Source organism: Rhea americana, unplaced genomic scaffold (genome assembly GCF_003343005.1).
Source record: "Rhea americana isolate MKP2758 unplaced genomic scaffold, rheAme1 scaffold_32, whole genome shotgun sequence".
Taxonomy (NCBI): domain Eukaryota; kingdom Metazoa; phylum Chordata; class Aves; order Rheiformes; family Rheidae; genus Rhea; species Rhea americana.
In genome coordinates, this window is record NW_028186446.1 from 195367 (window position 1) to 222079 (window position 26713).

General features: G+C 36.3%; 1 protein-coding gene across 1 annotated transcript in view; it reads left to right on the forward strand.

Moving 5' to 3' along the window:
• Positions 1–26713, forward strand: part of ITGA8 (integrin subunit alpha 8) — a gene marked incomplete at its 5' end in the record, with an annotated part of 109725 nt that overhangs the window by 42733 nt on the left and 40279 nt on the right. Inside the window, 10 exons of the mRNA XM_085310559.1 lie at positions 1641–1686; positions 3674–3781; positions 8751–8806; positions 9337–9491; positions 10214–10351; positions 10783–10850; positions 11820–11967; positions 18025–18117; positions 23081–23160; positions 26293–26373. Of these exons, the coding sequence (XP_085166685.1) occupies positions 1641–1686; positions 3674–3781; positions 8751–8806; positions 9337–9491; positions 10214–10351; positions 10783–10850; positions 11820–11967; positions 18025–18117; positions 23081–23160; positions 26293–26373 (973 nt within the window). The remainder of the gene's footprint in view (positions 1–1640; positions 1687–3673; positions 3782–8750; positions 8807–9336; positions 9492–10213; positions 10352–10782; positions 10851–11819; positions 11968–18024; positions 18118–23080; positions 23161–26292; positions 26374–26713) is intronic.

Sequence of the window (26713 nt, forward strand, 5' to 3'; positions counted from 1 at the left end):
TTTGAGAAAGAGAATATTATATCTTTTGGGGTTATAGTGCGTGCTGCTATCTGGGAGCTGCCAGGGAAAGTTTTGTCATGTGCATTACATAGCCTTTATGGTGAGGATTTTGTCTCACCACCCTTGCTTATTTCAAGAGGAAAATATCTGTGGGTTTTGGTACTGTGTGTAATTTGTCTACAAAAGCCATTAATGAAAACGACTTAAAAATGTCCCAAAAAGGAGATAGAAACAACAGTCATTTTCTTCTGCCATTTAAACTGTTCCTGACCCTGAAGCCTATTTCTGTAATGCTAGTGGAAGTAGAGAAATGTGAATGTTGTACAAAAAGAGGATCAGACTCATAAACTGTCCATACCCTCTCCTAGGGCATTATTCAATGGAATTCATTGTAGGACAGGCTGTTACTCATGTGGAGCATCAAAAATTTAAACATGCTTACTCAAACTTTTTAAATCCTAACCATCTGGAAGGCAGACAGAACACTGGAAAACATACTACCAGACCTGGCCCAAGTCCACCAAGCTAGTTACCACTAAAACATTATGCTGATGACTTCAGTACCTCTTAAGCAAACCATTGCTATAACTATGGAAGCACCAAATAAGGATTTGTTTAAAACCCTGAGTTCTGGTTTAATGAACTCATTTAGATCAATTTGACTTGCTGATCTGTGTCACTGTAATGTCTGTTTTCAGGCTCAGTCTACTGAATTCCTCATTTATAAACCAAACCATATGATAAGAACAGTGGAGAGGAAGGGGTGCCCAGCTGGACCTTTCGTTAGGAGTATCAAACAAGAACAAATAAGACATTTCCCTTTCTCGGAAAGAAGGCAGAAGAAAAGCTGATCCTTTTTTCCCACTGCCTGTCTCCAGCAGGCCTGAGTGGCCCAGTAAGCTGTTTTAGATCTTTCCAGGGAGTCCTGTGTGGGGACTACAGACAAAAAGAAAAAAATGGGGCCTGTGGAGTCCAACAAATAACAAAGATGTGCCCAAGTCCCAGGATAGTGCTCATATTGATGACCCTGTTTGTTCCAGATGTTGACTTGTGGGGAAGAATATGCCCTTAGATTGATACCATTTATAAACCGCAACACATCCTACTACAAAGCTGATGTTAGAAACTATTAAATTACCATCTTTAGAGCTATACATTGTATTTATATACAGACAGAGGTAATGCTTAAATTAGTGAAAAAATGACTTAAAATATGAAGCTGGATTTATATTGTCAAGCAGGAACCCCATCAACTTGCAATGTGAGCTGCATGAGAGTGCCTACAAAGCAGGATTGCATCAGTTTTTGCAATGGGCAGATAATGGTGTGGAACAAAATACATGGAGGTTAATGACATGCTTGTTTCCTTCAAATCCAAGCTGGAGAGAAGCGAGATTGTGGCATGGGTGACTCTGTGTTAAATAGATTAGCACTGACTAGATATAACCAAGACATCTGTGAGCCAGTCTCTGACAATGTGAAGTATTTTCTTTCAGATACACTATTAAATAATCACTTGGAAAGTATGGATTATCACATTTGTTTTATGTTGCTCTATTTTGAGTATGATGTAATTTAAACTGGAAAAATGTTTGCAAGAGGATACTTACAGTTTTTCTGAAGCTATTTTGTTTTTCCAGATTTAATCGTAGGTGCATTTGGAGCTGGAAAAGCTGTTGTTTACAGGTATGTGGTAATATAATGGAATTTGTATTTTACAGCTTCAGTGGAACATCTGCAAAGAAAACTAATTCCACATTTTTGTATTACACTGGTGGAATGTGTAAAAGATGATAATTATGAATGATAATTAAGCATATTTATACAACAAATGCTGTTGCTTTGTTAGCTTGTTTTTCCACGTGCTCAGAACTTTCCATTTTTAATTAAACTTTCCTTGTTTATTCTTAGTTCAAGAAACGTTTTTGGATAGTGTGACTCTCAGCACATTTTAAATTAGACAAGAAAGGAAAAAAGCATCTTTTGTACCTATAAAGCAAGCCTCCCAGTCCTATATAATTAAAAAGATCTCACTATGGCACATAAGAGAAAAATTCAAAAAGCACAACATTGAAAATTCATTTCTTTCCAGAGGGAATGGTCCTAGTAAGAATTTTAGATTTTCAAGTGACAGTTTTTTGGAGGGCAGGTACACTGGGATGGGAACTATTAGAAACAAAGACTGCAAAGACAGTTTGGAAAAGATATATGAGATCCTGTTAGGTAAATCTCCATAGTTGTTGCTGACTACTACAGTTTTCACCAAATGCACAGTTTGATTAGCRATATAAATTATAACTAACATGCATAAACTAAAATTTGCTGCTGCTGTTCTGTTAGTCCAGCCATGCAGACAATTCTTGATGTGTAAGTATTCAACTAAATACTCACCATTGCTGCAGCAATGTAGTCATATTTTCTGATTGCTATCTTCTTATTGTCTGTATTCCCAGCAGTACCTGTCTGAAAGAAGGCATATTCTACTTCCCAACTGAATATTTGTCAAAGTATAAGAATTAGACTTGATTTTCCTACTGCTCTATGTAAGAAGCATGCAAATACTTTGCAATGCATCACTTTGCAGTGACATAAATGACTGCACATGATGTGAAACATTGAAGAGCTAGTTCCTGTGTATTTTAGATAGCAATAAAAGATGTGCTTTATTTAATTTCAATAAATGAATAGTGAGAGGCCCTCAACCCTTCCTTTGCTGGCCAAAGTATATCGAATGTGCAACATGTCATCCTGGAGAAACAGTTCTATTAACTGAAATTTGCTAGAAAAAAATGTTTTCCTTGTTGAACAACAATGAAGGAAGTTATTTTATTTTTTGAGTCTTTTTGAAGTGATATATAAAAATAATCATACCAGATCAAATATTATAGGGCAAATAACTTTGTGATAAGCCATTTTTGGCAGAATTATGTAAGATGCTGTAAAATAGTATCACTCTCTTAGAAAACAAAATTTAGACCCTTTCTTGTTTTCCTTTCTCTTTTAAACTGCTCTCAATTATAGCTCATTACTTAATAACATGTTGTTATTAGTAGGGATGTTTGACATCACTACAACCATATATTCACATACCCAGTGACATTTTACATGATGATTGCTCCTAGTTTACAAAGTCAGTTGGCTCAAGAGTGGTCAGATAGGGTTTTACCCTATTGCTGGTTCAAGATATTCCAGACCAAAATCTATTTTAAACAAATTAAGTTCACTTTTTGAAGAATCTTGAACGGAGGTGGCAAATCTGAAAATGTCATTGTTCATGGAGAAAACAACAGTTTGTAAAATAATTGCTAAAGAACTGCTGTAATTCCCAAAAGGCAGGTTCTGGTGCTTTGTGAAAACCCAGTGTAATGGGATGTGTCTGATGTGCCTGAGCCCAGAACATACATACTAGAAGTGCAGGATACTGCTTTGCTGATACTGTCTGCTCTTACCCTGTGACTTCTGTGAAGAACTTCCAAAATATCATAGTAGGAGTGATCATAATTTCTGACAAAAAATATCCTTTTGGGTAGGAGCAGCACTTAAAGTGTTTTCTCCCAAGTAATCCCACATTTCCAGCTTCTCTGCAGCCATCTCATTTGTATGTTTTCTCTGCTGCAATTTACCTACTAATGTGATCCTGCTATATGTAGTRAACCCTATTTCTGTCCCTCAGAGCCAGGCCTGTTGTGACAGTGAATGCTCTACTCATTCTGAACCCCATGATTGTGAATCCGGACAATAAAACTTGTCAGCTCCCTGGCTCTCAGCTTTTGGTGGCCTGGTAAGTTCATGATTAGACAAAAAACACTGTCATCTTCCTCTTCTTTCTCGAATAACTTTCTACTCATAACTTGTCTGGCAGCTTTTTATTCAACCTGTAAGTGTTCAGACATGCTTTGAGTCCAACAAAAATTTATATAGGACAGAATTCTTTTTCGTACCCTTCACTACCTCACAGCTTCTCAAAATGAAGTAGTGGAAAGTTCAATCCTGTGTTCAGTCTGAGTACCATTATCTCCTCCATATGAAGATGCTCAGCATCAGCATTTACGTGAAGATTTCAGATGCCTAAAATATAAAACAACTAAGACAGACAAAATGCAGAAACATAGGTCTGCCAAAACACACATCTTTTGAGAAAATGTCACTGAAAGTAGTACGAGAAGTGGGTGGTTCCACCATTCTCTGTTGAGGAAAGAGATCTCAGTCCTTTATGGAAGAGGTAAGATGTATCGCCTTGTCCTGCTGCTCATGCAGAGAGCAGTTCACAGGATGTTGTACCAGGCTGTCATTGTTCAGAGGAAAGTTGTTTTAGCATATCATATAGGACAATGTCAAATACTTCCTTAGAGAAACCCTCCACCACAGTAACATTTAACTTTGAAAAGGAAAAGGACATTCAAAAAGTGGAAGACAATTAAAACAATTTAAAATCACCTTAAAAGGATGAAAACGAGTGTAGGACAGTTGGAGGCTATTTAAAAACATGTAACAATTTAAAAAATCATTATGACCAGAAGAAGTTCATCTAAGAGTCATAGAGGAACTCGACTCTGATATCATTAAACCACTAAATACATAGGCTATTAAATGCAATTGATGCAGGTTGTGACTCATTAAGTTCCTACACTCGCTGATTTCCAAAATCTGGGAGAAGGTTCCAGGAGACTTTCAGTCTTGCCCTATTACTTTAATCTTTACCTGACTGCTCATATATATCATTTCATTTCTCATTTTACATCCTGTGTAGATAATTGTCCATCTACAGAGCAACAGGGAATGCTTTTGGTAGAAATGCAGGGTCCCAGAACATTTCTCTATAATTGAAATGGTTTTAGTGAATATTTTTTCAAAATTCATCCTGAATTAATCTGTGTATATTGAGAGTCCTGTGAGCTAGTCAAGGCAATGGAATAAACAGCTTTGTACCAGAAAGTGGAGACAGGAAAATGGAGCTGGTTGGCTGAAATTTTTCTAATGATTTGTTTCTATGGAAAAACACCGATTTTCTAAAAAGCAAAACCTTTAACAGAAACATGTCATCTGCAAAAATGATTTTATAAAGAAGAACTTCTAAAAGGTCTTTAAAAAGCTTTGACATTTCTTGGATAGACCATCCTGATTTTTCGATTTGTGCAACTTCTGTTTTAATATTTTATGTAATACCAATTTTAAAATATCCAGATTGGGCTGAAGCAGTTTAATCATCCAAATGGTGCTTTTTTCAGGACATCAATCTTTTAGAATTTTTAAGAATATTTTATTCTATAATGGAATTCAAAATCATAATGCTTACCATCAGTTTAGGGGAAGAAAAAGGGAGTTTTTCTACACTAGAGAAATACATAAATATACCTCTGTTAAAAAAGATTCCTGATTGTTTAAAAAGTGGAGAAAAAGTGAAGCATACTGTTTAACATGTGTTTTTTCATTATTTTTCATTTTTGTGTTAGAATAAGCTAGAAAATGTTTGGTTTTTATCTACAAGAGTTTTAGTAGGAGCCTAATTTATTTTCTTTCTGCTTTATTCTAAAATATTCTTCCCTAAAGATTTAGATCATAGTATGAAATATTTATCTTAGACTTCTAAAATGACTGAGGAGCAGCTGCTATTTTCCATGCTATAATTTTTCTCTTTAGTTGATATAAGCTTGTATCGTACATATGAAAACAATTAGCAGGGAAACTCCAACAGACAAAGAATTCCTTGGTCCCCTGCGATAGATTTCTGTATCTCTTAGCCAGCTGTGCAACTTGTGTAAAATGTCTACTGATTGACATTGCAAAATCAGAATGAAAGGAAAGCTCCTACCAGAAGAGTTTCAGGAAGTGTAAAGTATGAATAATGTTGATTATTGTACATTTTCAAGTATTAGGAAAACATTATTTTAACTATAATATAAATTGAAAAATGAAGCACAGAGGAAACATGCATGTGAAGTCATTTTTATACTGAGTCTGTAAAGAAATGTCCTGAACTCCTAGAAGTATATATGTTTCTTTCTCTGTTAACTTAAAATGTGGCTATTCCTTGAGTTCCCCAAACCAGCAAATTTAGAACAAATTCTGTAATTTTGTAATCCAAAAAATAGGAAATAACATTTTAAATGAAATTGTGTGAAAGATGGAGGTTAATTTCTTTCTTGTGTGTTAATAGTTCCTACAAGTAAGCTTCAACCATTATATTTTTTAATGTGCCTATAGATAAATCTCATACATCTTTTAGGCTTACATACTTTTTTTGTGGTCTCTGTTTTCCTCAGCTTTTCTTTTTTTGTAAAGCTAAATCATCCCTCAAAATCTCCGCAGCATCTCCTTATCAAAATGATGAGCATTTCTAGTTTGTCTGTGTTTCTGGTCAAACTTTGTGATCTCATTAGAACTATTTCTGCATCAAATATCCTAAAAATCACAACTGTGTGGCCAAATTCTGCCTAACCTGTAAATTTACCTCTCAGACAATCAGAGGCCAGGAGACTAATAAACTGCAAAATTTTGCTCTTTCTCATTGCTATTTCCTTCTTGCCTGTTGTGGGAGGATTAAATCTTGGCTCTTACAGTAACAGTTAAGACTGCAGTTATCAAATGTGTGTGAGAAATTATTGTATTCATTACAGCATTAGTGTTTCCAACCAATGCAACTCGTAGCAGATTGAGCATACACTAAAATTATGCTGTTTAACACGTAGTACCTTTCTGATTGCAACAGATCGGTGTATTTCAAGCTGAATTTTAATGTGAACCATGTTTTAAATATGAGTACAAAAATTATGTTAGCTCTCAAAAGAGAGATTACTGAGTATGATATATGATGGCAGTACATGAGTTTACATTTGAGGAAATAGACTTGTGTTATAACATGTCAGAATGACATTTGAAGCCTGATATCTAAACTGTATTTTTGCAGCTACATAAGCTTTTCTCATTCCTGCTGTTCTTGTCCTTGTGTATTGGCAAATGATCAGTTCTTCGTCTGTTAACTTACAATTTTAAAGAAGTGGAAATATGACTGAATTTGCAGTTTCTCCATGGAATGTGTGTCAAGATTCCTAATACATTTGGCAGCTATGGTTAAGTATAGTTTAATAGCATACAGCAAACTGTTTGCCCAAGAGGAAGATGTTGAATAAGGTCATGAGAGTTAAATGAATCCCAGATGTGGCACATTTTCATTACATTTGTCAGAGGAAGCAAATACTCAATTACAATATGATTATAGCTTATTTTAGAGGTGATAGTACTGGTTTTGAATCCACAGCCTGGGTAAGTTAGCACACTGGTTAGCAGCAGTGAGGAGACTTAAGAGCAATAGCTATTTCAGAAATGTTTTTATTTAACCCAGGCTGTTGTTATAAGATGTACATATTTCTCATCTCCCAGTGTGGACCTACTATTCCTGTTTAGCTAAGTCTTCCATATTAAAAACAAAACATTTTCTGAACCCATGAAAATATGCTGTAAGAATGCCTGGTAACCAGTGACTCCTACGAGTTGTAGGGTGTCTCAAATCTTTATTCACCCAAACAGTTTTGTTACTATGCACGGGACATCTTTGGGAATAATGGTATGGAGAACGAAGCCCTTTTTGTATGTGACAACAGATATCACACATAAGAGCATGTTTTCAATCATGGATTTCTTGTGTTGTCAGTTAGCAAGGAAACATGCCTGCTAATAACATCAATAACATTATAACATGGCCATTTCTGTGGCCAAAAGTATTTCTTGAAAGCTTTTTAAAAATACAATTCAGTTAAATATTTTTATAACTTGCATGAGCTCTTCACAAAGTGAAACCTTTCTGTAAGCATTTACAATTTTTATATTTTATAAATAGCTATTCTAGTAAGCCTTGTTAGAAAGTATCAATCAATAAAACTAGAGAAGGTTTCTTCTCACAGTTGCTGAGTATAACTGACAATATCTATTGCTTGGCTTATAGAAAACTAGAAATAGAGTTTATTATGAGAAATAACTTATGATGGTTGAGGTAGAGTTTTTATCCTGCTGTTATCTTTTTGATGTGAATATTGCCCAAGAAAGCCTGCTAAGACACTGAACAAACAAATGAAAGGTAAACTTATTAGCTAAAAAAGTATTGCATCAATATATTGAATAACAAGCATGAGTAACTAGTTTCTCTGTCTTTTGGTTTAGTTCATGTAACTGCCAACTTCTTCAAAGCTTGACAAATTAAAATACATTTTCATCAGTCTTGTGCAACAAAAATTCAATTGATATGTTTACAATAATATCTACCCTCTTGAAATCATGAGTCTTATGTTAATGTCAAAGGAAATCACCCTCTGTGTTTTGGTTCACTAGCAGACAGCTTAGGTGGTGGCTACATGCTCAGAGATTTTTCTTTTTTGGCCATGATGAACCAGAGAGGACTTATGCAGACGGCCTCATACAAAGATGATTTGCTGAAGCTCAACTTCAGGAATCCAACTTTACCAGTGGTATTCACAGAGTGGTCTGTGCAGGCTGCCTCTTGAATCGGAGGGAAAAGACAGTTTTCTCTATATCTTCCCTGGCAAGATGGTCAGAGCTTTTCTTCCTTTGATTATTAGTGGAGCCTAGGAGACTTGCTAGCTTGGTTAGGAGGTACCTTAGGTGCCTAGGTACACATTACTGTGAACATCTTTTTTAAAAAATGAAAGGAAAATTAAATGTCATGATTTGGGGGAATTGCTTCTTCCCAGGTCAGCTCTCCTTCTGTTAGTAATTACTTTTCTCTTTTTATATAGTTTTACTGTAAGAGTCTGTGCAGCTTTTGAAGGTCAAACTATTTCAGATGAGATAGGTAAGAAATTTTTTATATTTATATAAATTTACCCAGACCCACCTAATTTCAGCTGTATTTTTTTCTTGTGCATTCAAAGATGATAGAAGTGAGATCTTTCTAAGGTAAGAAATACTGTTTAAAATATATATAAGCATGGTTTAAAAATATATATAAGCACGAAGCTTGTATTTTCACTTGAAGGATTTTTTATTCAGTTTAAGCCAAACACAAACAAGAATATAGCTACTGGGGGGATGTTCTCTTTTGGAAAAAAAAAAAAAACAAAAAAACAACATAATAACTAGAAGTCCTGTACAGTGCAGATATGCTCTGTAAATAAAGTTACAAAACGTAACTGAAATTACCCATATTCCATCTCTGAATCAAAAAGCTAGTGTGCTGCCAAACAGACAAGCACTTGTAGGTGTGGATTACTTTTACTTGAAAGACTTTGTTAGAATAATTAACTGTAATACATAACAATTTTTTTACTAGCTTTTCTTTCCGCTGCTAAATAAATGAATATTCAATTTACTTATATCCTCTAGTGCTGAAAAGTGAATTGCAATTAGATTCATTGAAACAGAAAGGAGCTGTTAAGAGGACCCTCTTCTTTGATTACCATCAGTCACATTATTACTTCTCCCTTGTGATGGAAAGACAGAAACAGCTCCATTGTCAGGACTTTCTTGTATATCTCAGAGTAAGTTGTTTAAAATATTTTGGACTGTCATTTCATCATTTGAGTAGTACCAGGGATTTGAAAAGAATAATAAAAAAAAAGGCATGTTTCTTATGGCAGTCATCTGAAAAATAAGAACAATTTACTGGGGAACCCACGATTACAGAAATGCAATTAACTCACATTTGTATACTTAATATAAGGCCTGATCTGAGTGTCCAGTCTATTCTTCTGTCAGTGTAAGATTTCCCATGTAAATCTTTGGCTCGTGTTTTGCCAAAATAAGTATAAAAGAAAGGCTTCCTTTGCAGAAGGGTGTACATGCCATTTCAGTTCCAATAGATATTTTGAAGGACTGTCCCTAGAAATACTGAATTCAGATTTTTTTTTTTAATGTGTAGAATTAGAACTATGAAACTGAACTTGTGAAGAAGAAATGGTCATTGACTATTCACCTTGAATTACCCTATACAGTTGAAGCAGATTTTAAGGCTGGTCCTAGAAAAACAATGACAGGTGAAATAGAGGAGTCTCAAGCAGTTTGTAAGGGAGTGTCTAGGCAATAAGGATAGTGGAGTTTTGCCATCACTAATACTTGGTTGTGAAACAAACCAAGAGTATTACCTCCACAAATCCACACAGGCCCTCCCTCCATTCCAAATTCTCAATCTGATGCCATTCCATACTCAACTAGAATAATTATATTAATGTTTTGGGGGTTATTATGTGATTGTCACCCACAGGATGAAACAGAATTCAGAGATAAATTATCTCCCATCAACATAAACTTGAATTATAGCTTGGATGAATCCGATTTTGAAGATAACTTAGTTGTAAAGCCAATACTTAACTATTACCAGAAAAGCRCAGTTACAGAACAGGTATGAATTTTGCATGCAGCATTCTCTGTATATAAATATGAAAGTATTTAGGAATACTGTTTGTGTCATCTTTCATAAAACAGCATATTATTCCCAAAATTACGCAAGAATTTAATTAATTCAAGATGTAAATTTAATATAAATATTGAACCAGGCAGGTCTTTAAAGCGTTTCCAAAAATTTGTTGTGTTCATAGTTTTGATTGCATTCTGGAATGTGTTAGCCAAGTTACTGTGGGAAAGGGCCTAAGAGATTACAGTATTCTGCTAAGGATATAATTTATAATTTCAAATAGTCTCCAACATTACTCATGTTGGGAGGAGCTTACAACTACTTCACCAGGGCAGTGCTAGTGATATTTAAGCCAATGAAGTGATTTGGACTTTGAAACATGTACTAACTGTATTGTAATTTTCTTTACAACAATGTAGGCTTACATTCTGGTAGACTGTGGAGAGGACAACTTGTGCATTCCTRACTTGCAGCTTTCTGCTATGCCGTAAGTTTAATCAAATAAATGATACTATATATAACAAAATTCAAACATTTGTAACTGCTTTAACAGAATGAAACGTGCAGAGCTCAGTTCAATTTTTGGCAATATCTACACATTCCTACCTGATTTCTAGATTTTAATTAGTGCATCCATTTCATTTACAAAAACAATATATGTGGAAATATACACTTAGGAAAGGTATCTGTTAGACATTCGCAATGTTTAACAATAATTATAGAAAATATAGTTTACAAATGTTTGTAAGAAATGTTTCTAGTTCTCTGAATGCCAAGAGGTAATATAAGTTGTTGTTGCAAGAGCTTTTTACTTTATTTCAATGTGCCAGTGAGTTTAAACTTGGAACACAATTCTCTCAAATTCATTTTATAGTGAAATAAAAGAATCTCAAAACAAGATTTTTCAAAACAAAAGGATTTCAAAATGTGGCAACAGTTCTTCCTGTGAAGGGAGGAGTATGCCAGGCTGTCCTAGTGGGGAACCCCTGGCAATTATCTGGCTCTGTGATAGCTGTGAGAGAAAAGGGGACATTGCCACTGCAGATCGCAAGAACTCTTGTGTCATTGCTCATTGTACAACAGGCATGAGAGGAAAGCTGAAATCCTGCCACCATCATGCCCTCCAGAAAGCAATGCTGTGGGCGCCGGTGGCAATTAATTTCCTCCATTAGATACTTCTCTCTAGGAAGTGGTCAGGCTCTGAAATTTTGTACAACTAACTATGAAGTTCTGTGGTAGTCTATTTCCATTGCCCATTTTGTGTATTTTCTCTGACCTCTTTCCTTCCCAGGACTTCTCCATGGAGTTGTTTTTTGTGAAAAAGTTTAACTTTACAATGTTCACAAAATATTTTTCAGAACAGATGCTACACGAGTAAATTGGCTTCCTGCTTTATTCATGCTTATAACTTAACTGTGCATTTTTTAACTCCTGACAAGTAGTATGTTCTATACAGAGATAAAGATCAGCTCATAATCGGAGAAGAAAACTGTATCATGCTCATAATAAATCCAAGGAATGATGGGGAAGGAGCCTATGAAGCTGAGCTGCATATAAAGATTCCACCTGAGGCAGATTACACTGGAGTTGAACGCAGCAACAAGGTAAATCAAAATGTTAGTGATAATAAATCAGAAGCAAGAGCAGGGTTAACCTGCGTAGGATATGCCAGCTGAAAGCAGCTAGTGGATAGCTGGCTCTTAGGAGGGGAGATCCCATTAACTCTCAACTATCCTCCTTCGCATAACGCAGGCTTTGTCATCAGAGACTGGGAAAGTCAGGCTCATCCTATTCAGAGCCAGCTCAGATTCAACTACTCATTATTAACTTAAGTACAATGCCACACAAATACTGCTTTTAGGAGTAAAACTATTCACATAATTCAGGCTTTGAACCCCTCTAGTACCAGAGAACGGCAGAACAGAATCACTTGAGTGCTTCCAACCTTGTATCTCCTGCTACTAGCTCTTAGCCACAGCTAATAAGACCTGCTGAATCCCACACACTCGGATATCTCTGTTTTGTACTCCCTGCAAGCCGGTGTTTTCCCATTATTAAGAGTGTTCTGGTCTCTGGTATCCTGCGTAATTGATCATTAAATGCAGTATAAAACTTAACAGATGATTTCCTTTCTAGTCAATTATTTTATCTTATGGTTAGGCCAAAAAAGCAATTATAATGTAAAATGCACCAATATTCACAGGACTAAGGTAGCCTTAAGCCCAGCTGAGCTGTACTGAATTTGCAGTGTTTCCCTTTTGAGTTTGCTTGTTTTTTTAAGAGCAAAGATGAAACATTATCCTGCAAACAAGTAGAGTGTTCAAGTATTCTCTGTTGGACAGCAAGTCCAACACCTCATCTGCACATAAATCTCCCAATCTGTTGCAACGTGAACTTTCTTTTTTTCTGTCCATGCCTGGAATTTTCAGAAGGGCCTCAAGGGTGAGAGTGGGAGAAAGCAAGTTAATTTCCTTTCTAAAGTCAAATGTTTTTAATGAAGTTGGAAGTAACTTACAAAGTGTTTTCTTATTCTCCTTCTGTAATTGTGTTTATTAATGGACTTTTAACCCAATCTGAAAAAAAAAGAATGACAAGAATTAATGAAGTTATTGAAGATGAGAATACAGAAATAATCTGGAGCCTCTCTTCTCAGAAGCACATCTGTTTACACAAAACAAATAAGTAAAAACACCCATCCCTTCCTAGCCTCTGTATTTCTTTCGTTCTTTTAGCATAGTCTGTAGTTTTTCAGATTGTGATCTGAGATAAGAGAACTTAAATTCTCTTGAGAATACTACAACTAGTTACAGTTATTGCTTTGTTGCTCTTTAGAAATCTTTGGCTGTTCTTTTGGCTCTTACCAAGTGTATCAGGGGAGGCACTTAATCCAAAGCCCACAGCCTGTATTTGCACCTCTCTATCAATTGGACTAGACAGATATCACTCAGGACTTTTCAATAGTCTAGGCAAAATTGAATTTTTTAGAGGCAGCAGGATGTACTCAGGGAGAAAGAAAGGAAGGAAGAGCTAGAAAAGTCTCTGGTGTTTTGGGTGAATGAGGATAAGCTAGAATGGGTTGGGGGGAATGTTAGTCATCTTTTTCTTTTTCAAAGAAAAAAAAGTTCAGGAAACATATATTGCAACTTTTTCGTTTTCTTCAGCTTTTTGTGACAGGTAAAATACGTTTTGGATGAGTCCAGTTCTGAATCCTCATGGATTTATAGTCCATTTTAGTCTAAATTTTTATCATTTTCCCACACGTAGTTGGTTCACTACAGCAGTCTTTATTTCGTATTTTCTTAATTTCCCTCCTTATTTCATCCAAAGAGTTGTCATTAGGTTCTGTTCAAGAAATATCAGAATGTTAGTCTTACTATCTATATCATTCTTATAGTCTTTCTTTCTGCACTGAAGATAAAATTTTCACAAGGATTTCACATGATGTTCAAAACAAGTTGATTCTTTCCATAGATTTTTAAATTGTAAAAGTATATTTTTGGCAGCAGTGGTCTTCATGAAGTTATGGTTGCATTAAATAAACTTAAATATTCAATGTTCATTTGAAAGAGAAATTGATATTGTACTTTTCTTTAAAAAGACAAAGCCAAAACTGCTGTCATTTAACTGCTGGTGGAACTTGACTCTTGTCTGTATTCAGTCACATTTTTTGCTTCTGTATGCCACCTAAAAGTGCTGTGAACATGACAAAGAAGAATATATGATCCTTATAAAGGAAAAGAGAAAGTTAAAATAAAAAAGTACATCTATTTTTATAACTCAAACATTCTTTTATATCCTTCTTAATCAGTTTTCTCATTTAATTTGTCCTGTATGCAAATACACAGATTAAGTAATTTGGTCACTCAAGAATTTGCAGGCATTTTCAATTGTTTCCCCAGAGCAAACACCCAGCTTGCTTAGGTGTTTGAGATTCGTGTATTACAAGGATGACCAAATTTTTTATACCGAAGGTATAATTGAGTATAAATCAAAGAGGAACTCAATTAACTCAAATATAAGGTTTGAAAAAAGATTATAAAAAGTTAACTATAACTATATACTGTAACTGTAAGGTTAAAAAAAGTTATGGCAATCGGAACCAGAAGAACTTATCACACTGGTATGCAAGAAACACTGAAGTATGCAAGAAGAAAGTCTCTTGATTTGTAAGCACTTTGAGGCATGGCCCATAGATGAAAATTAGGGGAGTCAAGATTTGACTTCTTATTTTTGTGTTTACACAATTCCCTGCCAGTGGGGCATATCTGAATGCCCCTGAAATGTACTATATTTAATACACAGTAATTTCAGTGAGCAGATGGGTTGTGATAGGTACAGTTGTCATCATGCTCTTAAAACTCCATAACCAGGGATTTCACTGACTTTCACTGTATCAGTGTTTACAGTCCTCTCTGTAGTTATAACTGAGGTTTTCTTCACATTGCAGACTTCTTGCATTAAGACAGAGGTAATATTCCTCTCAGAGCCAGCAGTGCTAAAAGAAATTTGTGCTGAAGACAGAACAAATGAAATGTAATGAGCCAAAGAAATCACTTGCTATACTTCTGATGCAACCAAAAAAGCTTTAGAAACAAATCATTCCATTATGCTGCCATAATTTCAAAGTAATTATACAGGATATTATGCTACTTTATTATGAGGCTACTCTGGATTTAGTCCAGCTAATAGAGAAACAAATTTATTCCTTAAATTCTTCCTGTCCAACATAAGTTTTTGTGTTCATATGTGTGTCCATATGCAGGAGGTGTGGGGTGACTGGAATTAGCTGCAATAAAAAAAGAATAATCACATCACATTACATTACCCCACATTTTGATGGCCAGCAATAGATGCAGACACAGTATATACTCATTGTAGGTACCTTCTTGTACTGCAGAAGCATGATGGTGTATTTTAACCCCAAACCATTGACTGAATACTCTACACTAATCTTTAGCCCAATGAAAGAGTGTCCCATAGTGAACATATCAATTCTGCCTTTGTAGCAATAGCTGGAACTTAAASTTACATGGAGTAATTAGTGAAAGTAAATCAGGCAAATATTTAAGCCTTAATAGGTATTTGTTCCGTACCGAGAACATGTATTTTGGCATGACTGTCGCTGCTAGCGTGGGAACTGCTGAGCTGTGGCTGTCTGACTTTGCAGTGGATAATCTCTGAGCCCTACCTCCACGCTCTTCTGAACTATAGTGTGATACTCTGTTAGAATAGGAGAAAGACTTGCAACCTTCTCATTTTACCTGAAAATTCATGTTATAAGGAAAAGTTTGCTTGCTAGATGAGACATGATTTGAGCCTCTTAAGGACAAACGCTATTTCTTTCATGAGTTAGATGAGAAACTCAGTTCTGGCACCTCATAATCAAGATACCTAATCTATCCATTTTACTCAGAAAAATAAGATTGGGAGGTACTGATCAGGAAAAGGAGGTACATTAAGAGATGCTTAACTCTTCTGGCATCAATTAGTAAGAGTTTTAAGTTTGTAGGCTGCCTGGATTACTTAGAGCATCCAATCATTTTCCAGTTAAAATGCACCGCTAAAATGCACATGTTAATTGTTGGGGTTTTGCTGCTGCTCAAGACTGCCAAGAAGGCCATGTGTTACTGTAAAAATATAAGTTGCTACCAGTGGCAGGTAGAAGGATTTTGTGGCAAAACCCTCCGTCTGGCTGAGTTAGTGTGAAGTCAATGATACTGACAGCACTGGGTGTGTAAGTATCTTTCCTCTTGCTTGCTTCCTGCCTGCTTTTAAGTTTCCTGTTTTGTATTTAACTACCTCAAAAAGGTGATCAGAGAAAAAAAGGCAATAAATCTCGGCCTTGAGGGAATTCTGTCACAGCTGACCGTTTGCCACATCTTTATGCTGCACAAATCAGTTTTTGTGATGCTCATCATATAAATTCTGTGTCATTAACCATTTTCAGTCTAAGAACATAGCCTCTGAGTTGTCTAAAACTGTGCTGTAAATTTCATCTATTTGTTCAGCCTTTGAGGGACAAAAATGTGTGATAAAGGCTGATTACTCTGCACTGGTGAGAGATACAGCATTTATAAAGAAGTTGCAAAGTGTCAAATATAGATGAGTGTCTATTTTGTAACTTTGTAGATAGCAGTTTCAAAAAAAAGACTCAAGAACAAAACAATAAACGTGCAAACGACTCTAAAATGAACAGTTTTTCTGAAAAGTTGGATTTTAACTGTGTTAACAACCTTTCTCCTGCCATAAATTGCTTGCCACCGCAATCAACCAGCTGAAAAGAGTGTAAAAATCCCCCACTCACTGCTGGAGAGGAGCTGGGAATGGCTATTAATTCCCTGGACACGCTGTGTAACAAATTTTGTTTCCTTATAGCAGTTTGTTAAAGTGTCACTATAAAATGAGGGCTGCACTGAGAGCGTGGTTCACATAGGCTTCTTTTAGGACATGCTCTATCTTTTCTTTTAATCTCAGGAAAAGATAAGATCAGCGTGTCTACAGTGGCTTTGGCAGTTTGAGGAATGGATTGGTAGTCAGTGGTCTGGAAGTTTCACAGGTCTTTCATATAAAGACCATGTATTTATTAATCTGTGAGAATCACAAATGAAAGATGATGGGAGAGCCTTACAGCAACTGCTCTAGGTGCATGCTGCTTTTACCAAGCTAGCTTACTTCCATGCATTTATGCAAGTATTTTCTCATATTGAGTATACCAGAGGGAAAAACAACAGAACATCTTGTTGATTTATCTTGTGTCTCCTGACTGCATCTCCCGTTATGTTAGAGCTCTTCCTCCCTCAATACAGTGTATTTTGTTTACAGATCACACAACTAGCAATAAGGACTAAAAGGCTGAAAGGAAAAAGAACCCACAAAACACATTTTCCATTAAGAGCTTTAGAGGGATATTATGTGAGTGTATCCCCAAAGTTACCCACCAAAACTGCATGGGAAATGTCCAGCAAGGCCACATGATTTAGTTCAGATTTGGGCCTGGTACCTAGATCTTTTTCTCAGCCCTACCAGAAACTTCTCTTTGAATGTGGACAAGTCACTAAACCACTCTAATATGCTATGCCTCAGTCTGGAGGCATACTGGAAAAAGCTATGTAACACATTAAGAACAAACTGGACTCTGAAAGATTATTGTTGTAAACAATGAAAACCTTAACTTCTAAAAATTCTAAACACAACTAACAGTTTTTATGATTACAGAAGTGTCTGGTATTCTGAGCACTTTACCATAGGTTGGAAAATAAAATTCTAGGCTTATTCTGTAACAAGCTTCTGCTAATGCCAGATAATACAGTTATTGTGATCACTGTGATGCCTGTTCTCTTCATCCAGCTTTACCTACTCTGTTTTACTTCATTGTGTCATTGTGGCTATAGGAATCATTCACTACAACAAAGCAGTGTGTTAAAACTAGAAATAGAGAGATTTCAACGTGGCTGTTTAAGTACCAGGACATTTTCCCATTTGTTTTTCCGTGGCGTCAGTTTTCCCCCGTTGTCTGATGATAACCAATTAAATGTTTGGAGAGTGCACTGCACAGGTGTCTAAAATCAAAAGAAATGTCACAGTCCAAAAGGCATCGCTTTCCCAGCGGGATACATTTCCCTGTGATCTCTAACCTTAGTGTTGGTGTCCTTTTGTTACAGGCACTGCGTGTATTGAGCTGTGATTACAAGATGGAAAATGAAACTAGAATGGTGGTTTGTGATCTTGGGAACCCCATGGTGGCCGGAGCCAACGTAAGGGAAAACCAGATGCTTTTGCTGATTTTTATCTAATTGAATTTTAGAGGGGAGCAAATAGAGAGCAATCAGCCGAATGTATCTCTATAAGCAGTACCTAAAACAAATTATTTACTTGGACCAGAAATTGTTGTTGTAATAAGAGACAGCAGTATGCTTTTGAAAAACTAATAACCTGGTATTTAAAAAAATTAATGATGTTACAGTCTATTTTTTATTTCACTATTACTTTAAAGAAAATGATGTTGCAGGATTTGCACTAGTATAATGAGGAGGGAATCCCAATCCATAATATGTGTTTTAATTTCTTCTTTTTAGTATTCTTTCTTTTTAAGATATGTATAGTAAATGACAGCTTCTTTAGCCCAGTTCTCATGTTGCATGTATCAATATTCCCTTAGAAGTTTAAATCATGATGCAAATCAGAGAAAATAAGGTGGGAGTCAAATTTTACTTCATGTTATTAAAAACATTTTAAAATTTTTTGGAACAGTTATTTGTAAATTTTTCTGCACATTTACGTGGAACATTGGTAGCGCAGACAGAAGTGGAGCTGAGTACTGACTGAAGATGGGCTGCAGATAAGGATTAAACATATATTTAGAGATAAGAATAAAGTGCTAGCCATTTCACAGATGTCATCACTTGTCCCTATTTCTTGGCAAAACAGTTCAGGGGAAACCCCAGTAGTATTCAACCCAGGACTGTTCTTCCAAGGCTCTCCCTGCAGAAGAATTCCAGTACTGCTCATAAACCCAGGGGCATATTGCTATGAATATTTAACTAGAAACAGGATTTTTAACCCAAGCTTTTAAACCTGCATAAATAGCCTCCCTAATAAAAAATAAACAGTCAATTGCATGAACATATATGGACAATAAACAGTAGCTTTTAATTGAAAATCATCACTGTTCACATTTCATATTGGAGCTACTATAGAACTGCAGTGGACTGTAAGTTTGAAGATGGGATTATAAACTTCTTTACTGGGACAGACATTGCGCTAAGATGGCAAACTCGGTAGATATGGGAGTCAATGAGTGTAGAAAAGTGGGTTAAAATTTTTTGTCTTGTTCTACTAAATGAAACTCCTAAGAAGGAAGAGTAATTGAAAACATGTCCGTAGAGTGAAATTTCATAATGGAATAGTGGGAGGCGCCAACGGCCAAGGTACTAGGTAAACTGCAGATCAAGACAGATAATTCCTCTTACCAGAAAACTAGCAAATTCGGATATCTGGTGACTTATTTATTGCTTGATGTCATGCCAGAAGCAAATTGTTAAAATACAGATAAAAGTGGGCAAGTATTGTAGATGATTGGGAGAGGTTGGTAGGGAGGGCATAAAACCCCATGTGTTTGGAAAAGAAGAAAAAAAAAAGAAAGGGTAACCACCAGATGCACTGGCGTCATATGTCAAACTGAGAGCAAATTTGCTTTGTGGTGTGCATGTTGTCATAAACAGAGGCAATGGAAAGGTCTGCTCGTGGAGGTATGAGACTACAGTCCCACACGCTCCTCCCTGTGAATCCAAAGGAGTACTCTCCGCTCTGTCGCCATTTCATCATTGATCCAAACTGGCAGCAGTATGAGGACCTGGGGAGTGCCACAAGGTGGCCAGTAGAGTGGTACTGTTCTCACCTGTCTCCTGTTAAGTTCTCATATCATAACTAATCCTGTTTTTCTTCAGAATCAGGTCTAGGGCTTCCATAAATGCATGATTGGCAAGTATGCCTAAGAGGTATGAAGATAGACTTGGAAGTAGCAGTATAAAACAAAGGAGTTCATAATATGCTCAAGAATATTCTAGTTTATAACAGAAGAATCCAATGTTTGAATATAAAGGCATATGAAGATAGAGCATTACAAAGTCAGATGGCAAAAAATATCTGATTACAGTGAGTGAAAGTTTAAAGCGTAATTTCATCTTTGAAACCAGTTCTCCTGGAAGCTTAGTAAAGGTGAAAGGACTTTAGCTTTTTCAGTCCAAACTTATTTATGATGGCAAACATATTTCCAACAGCAAAATACCAGTCTTTTCTACAAATTGCATAAATCATGAAAGGCTGCTCTGATCCATTTCCAATTTTGCAAAACAATTCTCCTCTGGCAGGAGATCAGTTATTCTCAAAATATTCAGTCAGAGACTCTGTGGAAGTTGTGAGGGATTGGAGAGAGAAGGTTAGGTCAAAATCAAACATTGCTAAAATTCTTAAGTACTGAGTCATAGTAATGTCTTTTCAGCACTCTGAATCCCTAGAGTTCAAGGTTTTAAGACCAGTTTCTGAATATGAGGCTTATGTCAGGATTTAGTGATGTACCCCATGGGATATTACTGCTTCAGTGGACTATAGTGTTATCTGTCACTTTACATCTTCAAAATGCATTATTGTCAGCAAAATTGCTAGATCCCTGCCTTTTTGAAAATCCTTGACCATGAAATCATTGCCCACAAACAGTACTTAACCTTTTCAGTAATTATATGTGTTGCAGAAAAGAAAAGTGAAAGGAAGTGGAAAAGAACATCACAACACCATATGGCCCAGAATGCAAACTAGATCTTTGTAATACCATTTCACATGCAAACAGGGAAGACACTCAAAGTACTTATTCCTGACACTGAAATGGATCAGACTGACAAGCTTCCCAAGTCTTCACTGTTACTGATGGTGTCTGTTGAGTGACCTTAGCAAGTGAGATGTAGGTTTGATTAGAAATTCTGGTATTAGAAATTCAATAATGAGATTGCCCTTCTTGCAGTCTCATTATTGGCAACAAGGGAGGGCAAGGATTGAATGAACTTCAGAAATGACTAGAAATAAAATTAAATGACTGGAAGGCTTGGAAGATCTTGCATATTTCTTGATATGTACTGAACTCATTCTTCAAGACCACTGAGGCTATATCTTTCATATACATTGTAAGACACTGCAAAAAAAAACTTAGCCATCTGTCTTCCAGCATACTCCTAGGTGCTGTTGAACATAATAACAGGTTAAGAAACTATCAGTAGTAAATGTCACCTGTTTCAAAAATAAATGTTTCCAACGTGGCAAATAATGTAATTTCAACAAAACTAGCTTTACCTGGAAAATTTAACTAAAATTAAACTAGTACRATAAGATGAACCTCTTGCTAAAATAAGAAGAGTCAGTGATCATTAGACCAAACTCACTGTAGGTTGAAGCAAATTCAAATCTTTTGGCCTTGTGGGTTTTCAGCAAGTACGGATGAGCATCTTTGGCCCTTTATTAGCAACAATGTCAAGGGCTACTTGATATTAACAAAGTCATATGACTACACAAAAGCATCATCTGCAGCCCATTAGACTCCTACAGTAGGAGTGTGTTTTGGTATTAAATAAGAGATTAATCAGATCTAAAATGCAGTTCATGTCTACTCTGTTAGATCTAATGAAAAGTATCTTTGGTTTACTGAATCTTTTTAAGTGAAGATTTTTTAAAATTAACAATGACTTGAAAATGAAAAATTGCTCAAACAACTGATATGACTCCCCTCTGTGAGTAGTGTAAGTACAGAGGAAAATCTTTTTCTTCAGTGATGTTGAATCACGGTCCCTAAAAAGAGAATGTACATTATTGTATCCTGCTGTGCTGCTGATGACACTACCCCAAGCATGCCAAGAAAAGCAGGCTAAGCAGACAACTCTTTTTTTTTTTCCGAACAAGCACATTAAAATGAAAAAAGAACCTTTTAGGTGTAATATACTGAAATATTGACAGAACTGAAGCCCTAATGTCCTCAGTTCCTAATGCCATTTGATGAATTTCTCAGGATGGTTGTTTCTACATATGTATGTAACCGTCTTTTTAAAAAAAGAAAGCACAGTGTGCAAGTTATCTGGCAGGAATTTCTACCATCAAGCAATACAGTGGGGAGTGAGAAGTCATGCAAGATTAGAGGCTGTATGCTTTGCTGTCAGTCTCAATATAAAATTCTGAATTCAAAAATCGCCAAATTCAAAACACATGCAGTTGAAAGCAGGCAATTAAGAGGATTAATTTAAACATCAGGGTGCAATTTTTTAATTTAATGTGGAGGACAGATGACATCTGCCCCTTTTCCCCTACCCCTTGCATACCAAGGCTGTATCTGTGTCCAGCAAGGGAGTTACAGAGACTCCACCATACGTTGCTATATATCCCTTCTTTAACTAGCCCTGGAATTCCATTCTGTTTTCTGAATTACCTTGTTCTGCTTTATTCCACGTCCTTCTTGGAAAGCAAGTGGAAGTTATCAGAGGAGAGAAGCTCAGACTCTGAAGACCTGACTGCTTCCCCTCTTCCTTAAACACAAAGTACACTGGTAGAAGACCTCGTCTCTTTTAGTTTGGGGGGTTACCGGCTTACTCTTTACCTTAACTGGTCAGAAGCTGCACATTGTGGCAAATTGAACTTACAATTTTGAGGTCATAGTCTTCTTAACTGAGCTATGTCTCTCAGAAACTCAGTGAAAAAATGCAAACTAAATCAAATTAAAACATCAAGCTTCTACTAATTTAACTTCTAAAAAAAAACAGGTGATCAGTCAGTCCCACAGCACTTAAAACATGCAGCTTTTATGTCATAGTTATAGACAGGGAGGCTAGGACAACCAAAGGAGCAGGAAGCCTTGGAGACAGGCATGGATGGGGGCAGGAAAGAGCAGTGCCAGAGAGCTTTCTGTTTGCTAGTATAAAGCAATGAAAAAGGGCCACCGTTTTGTTCTCAGGCATATGCTTCTCTCTTGCTCTAGATTTTTCCTCTGCCCGATCAAGTTTACCATCTGGTGAGATATGTAGGTGATATTTTCTCCTGAAACTGACTGAACGATGTTAAATAGTGATTAAAAAAAGACAATATCCTATACAAGTCTATGAAGTGCAACATTAAACAATACTACTTGCTTAACAGGGAGGGACCTACCATTTTTGGTAACTGGTTGTTTCATTTCTTTCCCAGTTCTCTGCAGGCATCCGATTTTCTGTTCAGCATTTTGAAAATGACAATTTCAACATCAGTTTTGAGCTGCAAATAAAAAGGTTAGATGTTTTATCAAGAATATGGTTATTTGAATACTGATTTTTTGTCAATATCTGAATTTAATTTATAAGAAGTTCCCTGTTACTCTTTAATGACAGAAGATATTTCATGGACTTTTCTATGGTAGCTTTCTTTAGGAGGATTGTGGGGTGTAGCTCTGTTAGCAATTAGCTAAATCAGCTTAAGGTTATTCTGAGGATTTAACTTCATTAAAATTCAGGTTAACTGATTTGGTCAGTGTTCTGAGGTTCTTCCACAGATTTGCCAAATTTGCACTTGGTTCTGCACTTCAGGATTAAAGAACAATGATCCCTTTGTAAAAGAGTGCTGTATTTAAAAATACATTATACTCTGAAGAAAAAAATCATGCCACTTCTTTACAGTAATTTAGAAAATAAAAGAGCAGTTAAAGCTACTCAACAGTTCTCCATTTTTTCTAAAAAAAAGAATAACTCAAAAAATGTTGTCAATGGTTTTTCTGTCTATATTTCTAGAAAGATTTACTCTTGATTTATTTGTAATTGAAATTACTGGATTTTTGCTTTTTGAATATTTAGAAATGTTTCTTGAAAGTCAAATGTGAAAATTTCATAGAGGAGCTATTTAAAGATACCAACATAAAGAGAAAACTGATTCAGGTGAATCTTTGTCATTTTTCCATAAGTTTCCTCCACATTTACAGGGGTGAAATACTACTGCTGGGGAATCTTCTTCTATTTTATGTTGGGCAATACTTCTTCCCCAGGGACAAAAAGGTGCAGAATGGCTGGGTTAGAATAACAGCTAGAACTAACCTGAGACTTTTCAGTAGGTGACAGGGCTTCTGCTACGTCTGTCCTCATCAAATATGCACTGCTGTTCCTCATGAAGCTGTTTTTGCCCCACACACAGAGACTTAATTGCTCGTGTCTGGCTTTTAATGAGGGCCTTGATCCTGCTCGCTGTAGTAAATAACTGAGACATTTAAAATGTTTTAAGTCATGTTTTCAGAATGTAACTGTGGAAGGAGAGGATATGCAGAAAGGCTCATAAACTAGGGAAGGACAGTAGACACACACAGCACTTGGCACACCGCAGAAGTCAAAGAGGTGTCTGGGCAGGTGTTAAGCCTGTATAACCTGTGTTATAGGTCCACGGTCCATACCACCATCCACTGTCAGGTCAACCAATACTGTTGTAAGGTTGAAATGGGTATCAGAAGCTCTCCTGACCACCTTTTTCCTGTTGTGACCTGTTGTGAGATTGAGGAGGTTCAGAGCTTTGTGAGTAGGTCTTTCTTCCTAAGAAAAGTTGAGGGTAGGTCACTTTGGTGGAAAAAGTGTCAAGGCTTTACTGAAAAATAAATATGAACTGCAAGAGATAGCAACATCCCATACTGCCTCCATGAGTGTGACTCAATAAATTGAAGTGAATAAAATCTATTGGACTATCAAGAAGGCAGGGCACTTTTCACAAACTACCATCAAAATGCTGAAAAGCACCCAAAAAGAGGGGTGCTTTTCCAAACCGAAAAGCACTCTTGCATAGGGAATGTATTTTATCATTAAAAGCACACTGCCTTGTACATTGCTTCTCAAGCAGTAATTTTACCTCCGTAGCAAACAGAGAAAACAATCTTTGAAAAAATAAGGAAACACAAAACAATAGAGCAGAAAGAGGACCAAAAATGGAAAGAAAGAGAAGCAGAAATTTGTGTCTTGGCCTGAGTTATTTTACAGAGAGACCTTTAAGTTACTCAAAGACATCAAGTGAAAAATCAATATTTTGATTTGCAGAACTGAGGATCATTACTTATAGGAATTAGGCAAGGGGCTATGTAGTATCTTCAAATCTGATTCCTTTTCTAATGTGGATTTTGCTATGCATGCATAGACTCTTCAGAGAGGGAGATGTTCTGAAATTTTTATTTGAACTATTAGATTCTCTACAAAATACCATAATGCACAGACAAGATTTGAATACCAAATATATATGATCAAAATTTGTGTTTTAACTCTATGGAAAGTACGGCCATAATACAAATTGGAGAGCAGCTTTTTCTGACAAATTACCATCATAGTYATTTTTGTACTTAAAAGCAAATTTTAAGTGACTGCAGCTCAAAGTAATGGCAGTAGAGGGTTACATCAAAAGTTCGGCTAATGTTTGAGGAGAATCTGCATTAGTTTACAAACAAATTAGAGCTGCCTCTAATTTTAGCAATCTGTAACCAGAAGGCCTGGATCAAAGCAGTATTGCCCTTCACTCCTCAGGAGTCAGTCACTGGGAATGCTGCCTTGCTCTGAATGTTTTCATTTGACTGATGCTACCCAGATRTGATAACAGTAAACTGTGACAGGAATAGACATTTAGTCTCCATGGGGCAAGGAGGCCCTTCCAGACTTGCTGGAAAAAAACCTTCCAAACTTACTATCATTAATCCCATAATTAAATAAATTCTGAATAGTTATTTTCACTATCTCTGTGAATTTGTAGCTACAAAACTTTCTTTGCATGAATGGGCTATGGTCAGAAAAATAGGCCTGCTGAAGTGAAAGAAGCTTTGACTGCTAAAGATTTGGAGTAAGAAAAGACAATGAAGTGAATGAAAACACCAGACTTTAAAAGTAGGGATCTATTTCATTGCTAAGTGGGATTTAAAGTGTAAAGACTCTGGGTGGAGGAGGGGAGAAAAAGAGAAGGGGGAAGAAACAGTTTATTTCAGTTATTTTTCTTTAGAGACTTTGTCATGCAGAAGTCAGAAGCTTGGAGAGTCATAAAAGCAATCTTGTTCATTAATGCTACCTTCTAATACGTGAAAAAACTTTGGATTCAATTCAGATAATCAGATACAGCTAAACTGAACAAGGGAATTTCCATGATATGCTAAGCTAAATAAATTTATATCATCATATCCAGGCATTGGATTCTTTAGTGGAAGTTTGATGTGATCATGTGATGAGCTCAAATAATATCAAACTTAAATACCAATGTCTTAAAGACTGAACAGTTGCAACAACAAGCCCCATGTTCTACAATGTCCAATAGCACCGCTTCCTAATTTTAGACACGTGTGTTCTCAGTGCTGTATCTATAACAGTGTAGAATTCTACCCAATAACTGTTTTTAACCCATGTGCACGTCTCTTCCAGTTCTAACAAGATTAATCCCACCAGCAATTTAGTTAACCTCCATATCAACATCAGTGCTGTGGCTCAAGTACAGGTCAGAGGGTAAGTACTCCACCATTTCGATTCCTAACAGTAACTATTTTTTTGTAGTGAAGTTTTTTACGTACTGTAATCTCGAGGGCCTTATCCACCAAGAACACCTAAGACTCTAAGAGAGTCTCACCCCTGCAAGCCTTGCAGGATGTTGGTACCTGAGTACCTATCCAATCATGTAGAGCAGGACTGCCCACATGGACTCCATTACACTTACAAATGTCTGTGCAAATGCAGCACTAGAATCCTACACTGTAAAAACAACAATTGGAGCGAGTGTTTTATCTGGGCATTCAAACTGTGTCCGTGGATGCTGCTAATGCAGAATGTCTGTTTGAATGTGTGGGTC